General features: G+C 26.3%; 1 protein-coding gene across 1 annotated transcript; it reads right to left on the minus strand.

Annotated features, from left to right (window-relative positions):
- Window positions 1–6904: 6904 nt before the first annotated feature.
- On the minus strand, window positions 6905–7723 carry LOC100213516 (Golgi-associated plant pathogenesis-related protein 1). Its single transcript, XM_065796670.1, has 2 exons — window positions 7297–7723; window positions 6905–7098 (listed from the first exon to the last, which is right to left on the minus strand). Exons 1-2 carry the CDS (start codon window positions 7684–7686, stop codon window positions 6961–6963), a joined length of 528 nt encoding a protein of 175 aa, XP_065652742.1. The 5' UTR covers window positions 7687–7723; the 3' UTR covers window positions 6905–6960.
- Between the last annotated feature and the right edge of the window lie 7319 nt (window positions 7724–15042).

Below are 15042 nucleotides of genomic sequence, written 5' to 3' on the forward strand. Positions count from 1 at the left end.
TATTAAAAACATGCAATTCTAATAATAAACATACTGCTAACAAAGAAAAGTTTAAAAAAAAACGTTGTAAACCCTATGTTGCAAACTGTTGTGATTTACCAGAGTAGTAGTTGTAAAATAATATTTCATGTTAGCTTTTACAAAATAATTTATGCTGGAACATCGTGATTCCAAAATATTTATAGCAAAATCATGTAGTAAACAGCGCTAAAGACAAAAAATTAAATTGAGATAAAACAAATCGTATATATGACAAAATAATTTGTATTGGCTTTTAGTGAATGATTAAAAGCAGTGATTTTTAATAAAAATTACCTATTTACCATTTTAACAATAGACACCAACATGAAGATAAGCCAAATGTCTATCAACTCAAAAGATAACAAAAAAACATCACAGCAACAACACATAACAATGGCACACACCATAAGTTAATACAATATGTTTATAACAGTAAGTAAGATAACATTCATATTTAACAGAACATAAGTAACAAAATTAAGCAAAATGTTATTAAAATACAATATTATGTACTTTTTGAGACTAAAGACTATCGTGTAACCTTCTGTTATAAGTACATCACTTGGCTGGCAAAGTTGACAAATCTTACTCTACACGTTTACAAAGTCACAGCACTTTGGAACAACATAATATAAACATATGTACCAACTTTAAACACAATAAATGTGTTTAAATATGTATATAAGGTTAAATATATACCTTATATACATATTTAAACACATTTTTAAAAACAATTATATAACACATATTGACACATACACAAACAATAAAAAACACTTTACATTATTATAAAAACACATTAATAAAACAACTATAAAGCACATATTACCACATACACATACATATCAAAAAAGCATAAATGCAAACAATAAAGGTGTACAAACAAAAATTTTAAAAATGACGCGAGAAAATTTAAAAAGATTCAAAATAAACAAAATATATATTCACAAACAATACTCCTTACCTTTTTTTTCATAAGAACTGTGATCCTCCATCCATAACAAAATTTAACCTTTACATACAATAACATGTAACATGCCATGTCAGTGTTGGTACAAAATTTTAATTTTTCTAAATTTTCTAAAAAAGAACAAAAATAATTAATAGCATCACAGAAATTTCAAAGTAGTAATAGCCATTTTATGGAAATAGCATTAGTATAACTTTAAATAACATCCATACCCCTATTTTCTATATATCTATACCTTCTTAAAAATAAAATAATAAAACTGCTAAAAGAAAAGCTAAAACAAACAAAATACAAACGATTTAAAAAATTAAAATCATTTCTACTTTATCTAATAAAAATGTATATACAACTATTTTATATACTTTATTCAATTATAATATGATCTTAACGATGATTATTTTATTTATGTATTATCTTAGTATGATTTTTTTATGTAATAATATATCTAAACTAATAATTAAATTTCATAAGGAAAAAAGTTTCAACTCGCTTAAGAGATCTTTCTCCGATGACCGCGTGCATTTTGAGAACGCGTTCTTTCAAAGCATAACTAATAAAACGACATTAAACATTAAACGTTTCTGTAGTATTAATATTAAGATAAATATTAAGATTATATATTCTCGGTATATATTGATTTCATTATATTTTATTATATTATTTTATATTATTATATTTTATTTTTATATTTTTTTTATATTATCATGTTTTTTATCATCATATTATATTGTATTTTTTTTATATTATATTATATTATGTTTTATATTATTTATATATTATTTTTAATTTATATTTTATTTTCTTTATATTATATTTTATTATATATTTATATTTTGTATTATTTATTTTTTATATTTATATATTATGTTATTTTTTATATTTTATATTTTTATATTTTACATTTTATATTTTATATTATATTATTTTTTATTATACTTTATATCATTTTATTTATATTATCATTATTTTTTATATTTTATTATATTATTTTATTTTATTATATTTTATTAAATTCTTATTGAATAGATTATATATTCTCGGTATATATTTATTTTATATAGTATATAGATGTTTTTATTGTAGAAGAGAATAGAGTTTTGTTAAGGGCTTAGTGATAAGGTCGTTACGATCTTCTTGAAGTCCCGCCCGTATAATATTATAAACCTTAGTGTAAATAATATTATACGGCAAATAAAAAAAAAATAAAAAAAATAAAAAATAAATAAAAGGTGAAAAACCAAGCATTGTGATGGCGCTTTTTTTCTGTCCTAAATTTTTTTTATTATTAAAAAAAAATATATCGTTCTCGCTATTTTAGATTTTATTGCATAAAAACTATCGTTTTCTATTTAAAAAAACAGTTTCATTTCTACGGTATTTTTTAAATAAATGTTTTTGTAAAACATGATTACTATTTTTAGAAACATTTTTTATAAAATTTTGCTTTTTTTGCTTAACAGGTTGAAATACTTTTGAAGAAACTATTTTTATATTATTACTTTTCATAAATTTAAATCCATAGTTATTTTACTATATAAAAAAAAACCTAGGGGAGTAACTGGAGTACCAACCAAAATAAGGAATATTCACCCCACCCTAATTTAACGCTATATAAGATTATTCCTTATCCTTACCCTATTTTATTGCAGCTGTGGCGCAGTCGTTAGAGCTCTGGCTAGAACTAAGAGGTCCGAGGTTTGACGCTGACTCTAGCCCAAAAATAATAATATATATATGATATTATTATATTGTAAATAATATGATATTATTTACAATATAATAATATCATATATATATATATACATATATATATAAATATATATATGATATTATTTTATTGTAAATAATATCATATATATATTTATACATATATATATAAATATATATATATATATGATATTATTTTATTGTAAATAATATCATATATATATATATATATATATATATATATATATATATATATATATATATATATATATATATATATATATATATATATTAGTAGAAAATCACTTAACAAAATTTTTTTTTTATTTAACACTGTGTTTTATCAACAACGATTCATCAGAAATGGATTTCTGATGAATCTTTGTTGATGAAACACAGTGTTAATTGGAAAAAATTTTTGTTAAGTGATTTTCTACTAATATATAATTGCTCTGTTCTTTTAAGAACATTGAGCACTCTATTGTGTAGAATACTTTTTAAAGTTGTTTAAATATATATATATATATATATATATATATATATATATATATATATATATATATATATATATATATATATATATATATATATATATATATATATATATATATATATATAGAAGTGAAATAACAACGATAAAGTTTAATTAAAAATAGATTTTTATTAAACTTTGTCGTTTATATTTGAACTGAAGTTTATATTTGTACTGAAGCAGTTTGTGTCATCGATCCAGCAAGTTTCTCTATCGATATAGTACAAAAATGTCTAAACAACCTTGATGAAAGAAAATCAACCGGCTACGAAAGCTTACATCCACGGGTCCTTTGTAAATGTTCAGCTACCTTTGCCAAGCATCCTTCACTTATCTACAAGTGCTCGTTTACAACCGGTGTAGTTCCTGACTTGTGGAAAAAATCAAATGTAACACCTATTTTCAAGAAGGGGAGTAGGCTAAAAGCATCCAACTACCGGCCAGTTTCGCTCACTTCCATACCTTACAAAGTTACGGAAAGTATTTTACAAAAAAGAGTACTGGAACACTGCGTTGCTAATGGTCTAATTTCTCCAAACCAGCATGGCTTTGTTCATCGTAAGGGATGCGTATCAAACCTTTTAGAAACTCGGGACATCATGACGGAAGCAACTCACTGCAGACACGCAGTAGACGTCATTTACACAGACTTTGCAAAGGCGTTCGACAAAGTACCACATAAACGCCTTCTTCATAAGCTGAGAGCGTACGGTATTCAAGGCGCTGTCGTTGACTGGATCGCAGCTTGGCTAAGCAATCGATGTCAACGAGTGGTTATAAACGGCATTACTTCTGAATGGAAAGCAGTCACTAGTGGAGTGCCTCAAGACTTGGTCTTGGGCGCATTGCTATTCGTAATCTTTGTAACCTGCCAGACAGAATAACTTATCATATGAAACTGTTTGTCAACGACTGCAAAATAATAGGGATAATTAAAAAGGAGTCGGACAGCATCACTCTCCATAATTGGTCACATATTTGGTTCTTGCATTTCAACGTTAAAAAATGCAAAGTAATGCATGTTGGGCGCGGATGTATTATGTCAACAATTCAAAATCACTCGTAAGCTCGAGCTTGTCAGTTTTGTCGTGCCGCAAAATTTTTCAAAAAATAAAGATAAGTATATTCTAAGAGGCCATAACCATAAACTAGAACCTCAGATGATAAAAAACTGTGAGGAGCGATATAACATTTTTCCAATAGAATTGTCGCCCCATGGAATGCGCTTTCGCAAGAAGCGGTGAACGCTCAATTCATCAACGCTTTCAAAAACAACATAAGAAAGTAACTTTATAGATACAATTGCTGCTTTATCTGAAGCGTCAGTATCTCCATGTTCGTCAGCATAGAGGGGCCTGGTGTAGCACCTCTTCATCAAATTATAAATAGAATATTGTATTTGTATTTGATCACTGAATAATAATAATAAATAAAAATTTATTTTCTTTTACTTTGCCGTTTAATAAAATTTAAAATAAAAAAGATCATATATAATGAATGGACGGAACAAGAAGAAGACGCATATTGTCTTATCGCTGAGCCCCGTTTGCATTATTGCCTTCAGTTAAAAATTTACAGGTTGAAAATTAAATAGTAAAACACAATATATTACGAGAAGTCCATCGTATTATAAGATATTTTTTCTTTTAGTTATTTATTTTTCATTTTTATGAGAATTAAATAAGAAATAAATCAAAACAAAATAAGTGAGTAATGATGATTTTTTCAGTTTTATTATTTTTATTATTTATTAATTTAAAAAAAAAAAATTTACGATCGAAGTTATTTTCTAATAGAAATCGTTTAGATACTCTTTTGAACCAAGTTCTGGGGAGAAATTTAGAAAAGTTTTATTTTTAATAATATTTTTTAAAAAACTTTTCTATATAAATGGTCCACTGTATTGAATTTGAAATAAACTGAATTTTAAATAAGATCTTGGAATAACAAAATTATTAGTTGAAAACTTTGTGGGGTATTTATGAGTAATTTCGGTGAAGTACGAGTGAAATATATTAGGAGATAAACCACGTTTTGACTTAAAGATTAGAAGCATAACTTGGTTTATGTTAAGTTTATAAACATTTATTGCATTAAGTTTCATTAAAAGAGATTCAGCATTAACAGTTCTGTTGACACCAAAAATAATTCTACTTACATGTTTTTGTTTGCTATAGATTCTCTTAAGCTTCCCATAATTGTTACTTCCCCATGCAATATTGCAATAGGAAAGATAACTATGAATAAATGAAAAATATATAATTTTCAAAGACTCAGCATTAAGAGATGGTTTAAGTTTATATAACATTGGGATATTTTTGGAGATTTTGTTTTCAATAGACTTAATATGATATTTCCATGATATATTTTCATCTATAATCACTCCTAGAAAGATAACCGTTGACTCTCTTTTAATAACTGTTTTATTCATGAAGAGATTATGTAATTTTAAAAAAAACGTTATCTCCCCTTCAAGGTTTGTGGAATAAAATAAATTTAGTTTTCCCAACATTTACTGAAAGTTTATTATTTGTAATACTGTCATTTATTTTTAACAATTCTTCGTTAGATATTCTGAACAGTTCGTTAGAACTGTTTAGAATATCTAACTTCTCTAGAATCTCTAACTTCGTTAGAAATTCTAAACATCTTTTATATTACTGTTTGAATAAAAAAAATTCGAATCATCAGCAAATAAAATAACATTAAAAGTTTTGGATACTAAATATAAATCATTTATATAGAGTAGGAATAATAGCGGGCCTAAGATTGATCCCTGGAAAACACCACAAGTTATAATATGTTTTTCTGTTTCATTTGCTACATATATTATGTATTGTTTTCTGTTTGACAGGTAACTTTTAAACCATAGTAAGTTATTGTTTAGTATTCCATACAGTTCTAGTCTTTTTTGATAAGAATATCATGGTTAACAGTGTCAAATGCTTTTGACGAATCAATAAAAACTCCTAATCTATAGCACTCATTATTAAACCCATTGGAAACATAATTTATTAGCTCGACTACCGCATGATCCGTTGAGTGATTCTTTTTGAACCCAAATTGTTTATTATACATTATATTTATTACACATTATGTTGCTCTCAGTTAACTAACTGAGAGCAATATAATGTATAATAAACAATTTTGGGTTTAATAACTATTAAGTCTATTAGGTATAATAGTTAATAAGTATATTAACTATTATACCTAATTCTTTCTTTTTGAAAAACATTTTCTTTATTTTTGTTTGGGAAATGATTTATAACAAACTTCTTTGTTATAAATCATTTCCCCGTCAACTAAGAGTTTTTGTAATTAAATTTTTTGAATAATGCTAGTTACGCGGTTAGGCACTTTCCCCGACAATACATTAATGTAAATTTTTACATTTTCTATAATTTTTTTTCATTGGAAAAATTATTTTTAGACATAAACTGTTTTCTGCATCATACTTTAGTTTTTGTTTCCACATTTATTTTAAATTTACTTATGCCTTAGGAAAGTTTAGGAAGAAAGCCTTAGGAAAATTTTACGGAATACAAACCTTGTCCAAAATGTTGTTTAATATTTTAATCTTGTTTAAACCAAAAAAAAAATTTTTTGGTTAATTGTATTCTTTTTCATATATCAATTATAAACTTATAAAATTTTTACAAATGTTTTATAACTTTTTTATAAAATATAAACTTGGTTCATATACATTTTTCTCGTATTCTTCTAGTTTAAACTATAAACTTGGTTCAAATACATTCTGCTCGTACTCTTCTAACATATTTCCAGCTATAAAGTAGTTGCAAACGACATAAACTTTATTTCCATTGTAACTGTGACCACATCCCAGTTGCAATGAAGAATTCCACACCATCTTCTCATAAATTAAAGAAATGGTCAGGAAAAAAATTTATTTAAAAATTATTTTAATTAAGTAATTAATTTAAAGGAACTTGAACTAAGCAATACAAAATTAATAAAATTAAACAATCTTAAAAAAAATTAAGCAATGCAAAATAAAATTAAGAAAAACTTAAAAATAAACAACAATTAAAGTGGGTTTAAAACTCACTTGAGTAAAATGTGCAGTAACGGCGTTAGGTGATTTTGGAGAATTATTCGCGAAACTCCAATCTGAAATCTCGTTATACCAACTATCTGCAGCATCCATACCACTCGGCAGCAAAACCGAATCGTAAGAATAATAAATATTTTCTCCTCGGTTTAAAGAAAACAAGTTTTTTCTATGTTTAAATAAGTTATTCATTGCTAAGTAATCCGCCCATTCCTGTGCAAATGCATTTAATGAAGTACTTAACGTCATAGCATGAGAATTGTGCAACAATCGGTACTTATTATGCTGAACAAGCATTTTCTGGGGAAAATCGGACAAATTGTCATCATTTAAAAGCACAGTGGTCAAGCGAACTAGCAGCAGTACAACCAAACCAATTTGATTCATGTTTTATCAATATAAATAGTTGGTTAAAATGAACAAGACTTATTTTTTTAATTATGAACAACGACTATTTAAGCAACTTCAACCACTCAATTAATCAAAATGTATTTTAACTTATTGATATATAATTCAATAAATACATAACTATTGATGTTATAAACCCAAAGACTTGTTCTAATTAATTTAAATTCCGACTTTGTGTAACCAACTTTGCAAAAAGATTACATTTGAGTAATTTCTAAGAACGGATTTTAGGCATGACGCAAAAAGTAAAAACACGCCAAATTTTTTTTTTTTTTAAATTTCTTCTTGTAGTTTTTTATATGAAGCTTTTTCTTTGAAGCTTCCTTTTTAAAGTTTTTTTGTCTAATCTTCTATATCCTTTCATAAAAATGAATAAAAATAATAATATAAATAAAAAACAGTTACAAAGTAAAAAAAAAAAGAAAAAAAAACGATTGTAAAAAGATTTAGAAAAAAATATAATTACCAAAAAACAGAATGAAGTAATGGCAAAGTAATAAAAAAAGCATATTCTACTGATAATTATATGTTTTTCTAGTTTAACCGTTAATGATATCAATAATAGTGTGTGTGTGTATGTGTATATATATATATATATATATATATATATATATATATATATATATATATATATATATATATATATATATATAGATGAATTTTTTAGATGAAGGCAATCATCAGCCGTTAATTAACGGCTGATGATTGCCTTCGGGCATGAAACTTTAAGTCCCGCTAATCAGTTGTTTTTATTCATCTAAATATAATTATATATAGCTCTATTATTCAGTAATATTGAGCACTGTAACACGTACAAGAGACTTCGTATTATTACATCAAAATACTTAACCTCGGATATATTCTATATATCGATATCTATACAAATATATATATATATATATATATATATATATATATATATATATATATATATATATATATACATATATATATATATATATATATATATGAGGAATGAGGATGCTATGCAAAATATTGCGTTGATTGGAGACTGGGAACAACAAAAAACCCAAAACTTTACCCCCTCCCCCAGCCCCAAATAGGGGCTATTATAAAAATGAGTCAAACTTGTTATTCTTTTTTACAATTTCAAATTTGATTCAATTAACTCTTATTCGTTGTTCGGTTTTTATGATCTTATAAAGCTTATACTCCCCTCAAATTGAGGGTGCTGTAAACTTTACAAGGTCATAAAAACTGATAAACAATAGATTATTGAATTAAATTTGAAATTTGTTGATAAATATAAATGAGATTTAAGATTTAAAAAAAAAAAATTTGATTCATTGCCCTCCTATTTGTGCGGCCGTGGCGCAGTGGTTGGAGCGCTTGCTTTATAAGCAAGAGATCCAGGTTCGAAGCGTTTGGACATATCGAACATATATTGGACCTATCGAAAGCTTTGGACATATTTTCGCATCACGGTAAGAAAGGAGGCGTGAACTTCCTGGTAAAATGCACTTCCGCGTTACTCTGTTACAAGACCGTTCTTCTTGGGGTCTTCAAAATTCGGGGTTGGGGGGGCTAATGCTTTGGGGTTTTTGTTGTTCCCAGTCTCCAATCACCGCAATATTTTGCATAGCATCCTCATTCCTCATATATATGAACATACTTAAATATGAAGTTTTCTTCATGTTTCAAAGATGCTTAGCTTAAACATCAAAAAAAGTTGTCTACAGCCTTGTATATATGTAGCCCCTCGGAAGAGCATTTAACAAGGAAGTTCACGCCTCCTTCCTTACCAATGCCGTTTATTGGGCTATAGTCAGCGTCAAACCTCGGACCTCTTGGTTCTGAGCCAGAACTCTAACGACTGCGCCGCGGCTGCGTTAAATTAGGGCATGGTTAATATTCCTTATATAGCGTTAAATTAGGGTGGGGTGAATATTCCGTATTTTGAAAGTTTCTTCTTTTACATCCCTAGGTTATTTCTATATAATAAAATAACTTTGGATTTAAATTTTTGAATAAAAATAATAATATAAAAAAAGTTTCTTCAAAAGTATTTTTACCAGGTTAATAAAAAAAAAGCGAAATTTTGTAAAAAATAGCTCTAAAAATAGTAATCATATTTTATAAAAAAATTTATTTAAAAAATACCGTAAAAATAGAACTTTTTTTAAATAGAAAGTTTTTACAATAAAATCGAATGTCGCAAAACTTGCCCAGATATGTGGTTTGAACTACGGATCCTTTATTTCCTTTAATTCCTTTATTTCTGAGGCACTTGCCTCAGAAATAAAGGAATTTTATATTAGAATATATTATATATATATATATATATATATATATATATATATATATATATATATATATATATATATATATATATATATATATATATATATATATATATATAAAGGTATATCATTTACTTGAGTTAAATAATGAAATCACCAATATTTTTTTCTTTTAGAAATATTATTGTTGTTGTTGCATTCTTGTAAATTTTTTAACTTCTTTATAAAAATTTGTAACTTTATAAACTTTTACGTTTTATATAGATTTTCTTATGTTGATACTATATTTCTATTGATTTTTAAATGTTGATACTATGTTTTATAAAGATTTCTTTATGTTGATACTAATATTTTTAACTATAAACCTGTTTCCATTCTTCCTTGCTTTTCGACTAGATCGCATTATGTAAAACAAACTATACTCTTTTTTAAAAAATAATATTCTTTATAAATACAATTTGACTTCAAAACAGGGCACTCTACTGATCATGCAATTCTTTATCTCATTCAGATTATTTTTCAAGGTTTTGATAAAAACAAGTTCACTTTAGGTGTTTTCATAGATCTTAGTGAGATAATCGACACTGTTGATCATAGTATTTTAATTAAAAATTAGAAAACTTCGGAATCAAAAATATAAACATAGCTCGGTTTAAAAGCTATTTATCTAATAGAAAACAATATAATCATTCGGCAATGAGAAAACTAACAATATGATAACTACTTGCGGCGTCCGTCAAGGATCTATATTAGGAGCACTTTTATTTTTAATTTATATTAATGATTTAAGCAAAGCCTCTAATATTCTAGATTCTGTCTTATTTGCTGATGGCACAAATTTATTTTATTCTCATAATGATATAAAAGTTGTTTTATTAAATGAATAGAAGTTATTTTAACAATGTTATATATCAAATGATGTATAACATTATTTAAAACGGTCAACATTGAACTTCTAGAACTATCCGAATGGTCAAATATGAATAAACTTTCAATTAATTCAACTAAAACTAAGTATACTATTTTTCATCGCCTCCATAAAAAAGATAAAATCCCTCTTGAAGTTCCAAAACTTATTCTTGGAGAATACATCATACAAAGAAAATGTTGAATAAAATTTTTGGTGTAATTCTAAATGAAAGCATAAATTGGAAAGACCACATAAATATGCTTGAAAATAAAATTTCTAAAAGTATCGGATTACTTTATATAGCAAAACTATACTTAGATCAATCAAGTTTAAATACATATATTACTCATTTATTCATTTCTATCTTAATTATGCAAACATTGCTTGGAGCAGCACCAATAAAACAAAGACAAAAAGCTATTTATCAAACAAAAACATGCAATTACTATCAAATGCACACCTCTCATATCTAGAAATATTGAACTTGTACCAGATAAATATATATGATCTTCTAATTTTTATGCATAAAACTAATAACAATACAATACTAAATATCTTCAAACCACTATTTAATAAAATTCTACGCAAATGCGTGACTAAATGTTCAAGTAACAACTTTGTTCAACCCAAAACTATCAATGAGTCAACCAAGTTCTCAATAACTATTAGAGGACCTAATGTATGGAATAAGATACTTAGTAATGATATTAAAACACTTACAACTCTTGAACAGTTTAAACAAAAACTAAAACTATTACTTTTAAATAATGAACAAACAGAGAATTGTTTTTAAAACTATCTTTAAAAATATTATATTAGAAAATTATCTACTAGTGCATACTTTATTTGTCTGGAAATGTCTAAAGTCTTCAAATATATACATAAAGATTTATAGCATTTATAGATTTTAATAACGATAATTTGAAATTATCGAAAAAAAAAAGTAATCTTCTTTGAATTTGATCAAAATTGTGCTTTAATTTAAATAAAAATTGCCGCGTAAAAGAGTTTAAAGCCTCCAAATTCTGTTTTTTAAATAAATTTAGCGTTGCGTAATTTATGGAATATCCCTAAAAAAAAATTTAAACTTTGAATTTTTATGAGAATTTTATGCAAAGATTCTGTTTTTTTAAAATTCAATAAAGTTCGATTGATCTTTGTCTTACAATAAAAAGAAACTGTTGGGAAAACTGATATTTTTATGATATTCAGGACATCTCACGCATTGGCTTTGAAGACTTCAACACGTGTTCATTTATCGATGAAGTATTAATAGAAGTAAAATGACAGCGATAAAGTTTGATTAAAAATAGGTTAATGAGTCACTTAAATTAGTTCCGAGATTTTTTGATTGGATTTGGGCTCTATACAGTTTGTTTGATTTTAAAGATTCCTTAATCCTATCCGTAGATTAAGTTCACGTTTGAAGCTTTAAATCTTTTTGAGCCGACAATAGAGAATTGAAAAATTTGAATGATTGAATTGTCTCACTTAATTTGTCACACAAAAAGAAAAAAAATACACGATGGTAGTTTAGGAAGTAGTAACAAAAAAAGTTTATTATTCTGTAATATTAGTTTTCTCTATAATAATAAAGCTTATTGGTAATAACTTTTATATGCATATTTTTAAAATTTAGCTATACTTAAAAATACTTTATTAACATGTTGCTTTAATTAAATAATTTATTCCTTAAAATTTCTTCTTTCCATTCATATTTTAATAGATACCGTAAAGAACAATTACTTATATTGTCAAAATAATTAACTTTACAATAGAAAAATGCTAACGTTTGCATAATTATGTTTTATTTAAATTGTGCTATCCAATCTTCAGATAACTCCAGCTTTTCCTCCCAGTGACGGATCCAGGAGATTAGGATCAGGGGGATGGAACAACGCATCCCCGACCAGAATCTGAAAGTCTTAAAATATCTTAGAAATTGAGGACCTTTTATTTTTATTTTTTTAAGAGACGCAAATGTGATTCAAAATACAAAAATATTTCAGTATCTACCCCCGCCCATTCCCCCCCCCCCCCCCAAAAAAAAAAAAAAAAATTCCTGGATCCGTCATTGTTTCCATTTGTATTCGAATAAATTCAATAAAAGTTTGCATGACCTTGCGGACTTTTGGATAATTTTGTGATTAACCCAACTTTGTTTTTTTAAGTTTGAAAATGTTGATTTAGAGAATTTAACAACAATATTATTTGAATGATATTTCTCACACGTTTCTTTTCATTATTTACAATTACTACTAAAATATATACTTGATTCGCAAAATATAAATTTTGTTCCGAACCTTATTTTGTGTAAAATTCACTAACTTCTTAAAAAACGTTAACCTAACTAAAGTTTTACAAGAAATAAAAAAAATACTTTTTGTATTTTTTATATTTAGTTTAGTTTTCATAATTTTTGTTTTTATTTTTTATTTTTAGTATAGCATTTTTTTTTTGGATGATTTTAAAAGACCTTTAGTTATCCACGGGATATGCACACTTTTGGATTTTATAGTTTTCTGAATTTTAGGAAAAGCTTTATCATATTGCCTTGTAAAGACGCGGATAAAGAAATCGAATGCGCTACGTGTGTCATTGCAATCATTCAATAATTCCAAATTGATTTCATGCAAAAGCTGTCTAAAGATCGCAATCGAGTTTAAATTCCTTATGTACAGTCAAACTGGGGTGACTTTGATAGGTTTTTAAGCATTTTTGCAAATAAACTCTTTCGTATAAATTTTTTTTTGAATTTTATTTTTTCGATATAACATTATACCTTTCTTTTATAGGATTCCATTAAATTATATATTTTTTTGGTTCTAATATATATTTTTAAGTCAAAAATGTTATCAATCTTAATCCTTTGTTGGGGGTGACTTTCATAGTTTAAAAGTATATAATTGTATATAAATATTAAGTACTAATATACTTTACTTGTTTAACTCCATTTAAAATGAAAAAAAGATGCCAAAACAAAAAAAACCTAAAAATCACATTTTCTGAAGATTTTACAACAACCGGTGTTAAAACCGGACTAGGAATTAGCTGTTCTGTGTAGTACCTCTAAACTGCTGCAGGGCACTGATTAGTAAAATAAATGTTTGAAAGACAAAGTGTTAATTTATTTAAATGAAAATTTCTGAGTTCAATCATTTAGTGAATATTTCTAACATCTTCTGATAACGTATCCAATTCACTTAGCAGATTTTATCAATATTTTTTACATTTGCAAACTTTAGTTGATAACTATTATTTGTCTTCGGTGGTTGGAGATTTTGCAATATACTCGAGAAATGTACAGCAAAAACGATTTCTTCTGCAGCAGGATAATTAAACAGATTTTTGGATCCTTCAACGTTTCATAGGAACCTCATATAAAAAATTTTGGGTGTTGGTAAAACCTCAATAATCTGTTCAATGTAAATCAATTACACACATTTTTTAGTTTTTCCTGGGTTGACTACAACATGCCAACCAATCTTGTTGTCTAAATTTATAATTTTACCAGTAAAATTTTAAAAATATATTTGCAAATTGTGTTGTAATTTAGTAAAACTCCAAAAAAAAGTTAGAACGTAGTTAGAAAATTGTTGACATAAGGTTCTTCTTGATTAGATCTTTTTGATTATTTAAATCAACATCTTTCTTGTCATTACTTTCATTGGGATAACCACTACTACCAACTTCAATGTCTTTTAATTCAGAAAAAGATTCAACATCCTTTGAAGCTATTTTTGATTTTTTGCCTTTAATTTTTTGGTTTTTGGATTTTTTTTGTTTTGATGTTTGTCTATGATCAATGTCATCTATTGTGATCAATTTTCCTGGTGCAATTTTTTCCCCTCTTTTTCTATTGGTTTTTCCTGCTGCATTATTACCACAGTACTTCGTGAGAATATCTATTACATCCTCATTTAACATTTATTTTATGGTCTCACCGCCATAGTCTTTGTTGACATCTGGAAGCCGTTTTAATACTTTTTCTCGATTCAATGGATATATGCCTGAAGCTTCGAATCCCGCTTTTAAGTTGTCTGCTTTCAGAGTAATTTGCAGCTATGTCAAGAGCGCTGGGAAATGTTTTTCTGGAATTGAACCCTTGATTCGTGATTCTCTTTTCCATATTTGTAAAATCTTCTTCCACTCAACTTTCAAGGG

This window comes from Hydra vulgaris, chromosome 05 (genome assembly GCF_038396675.1).
Source record: "Hydra vulgaris chromosome 05, alternate assembly HydraT2T_AEP".
NCBI classification, from domain to species: domain Eukaryota; kingdom Metazoa; phylum Cnidaria; class Hydrozoa; order Anthoathecata; family Hydridae; genus Hydra; species Hydra vulgaris.

Excerpts from the sequence above, each read along its gene's own strand:
- LOC100213516 (XM_065796670.1), bottom strand. The coding sequence starts at position 7,686 with ATGAATCAAATTGGTTTGGTTGTACTGCTGCTAGTTCGCTTGACCACT. Across the intron at positions 7,099-7,296 it reads TTACTGCACATTTTACTCAA|ATGGTGTGGAATTCTTCATT; the intron begins GTGAGTTTTAAA and ends ATTTATGAGAAG.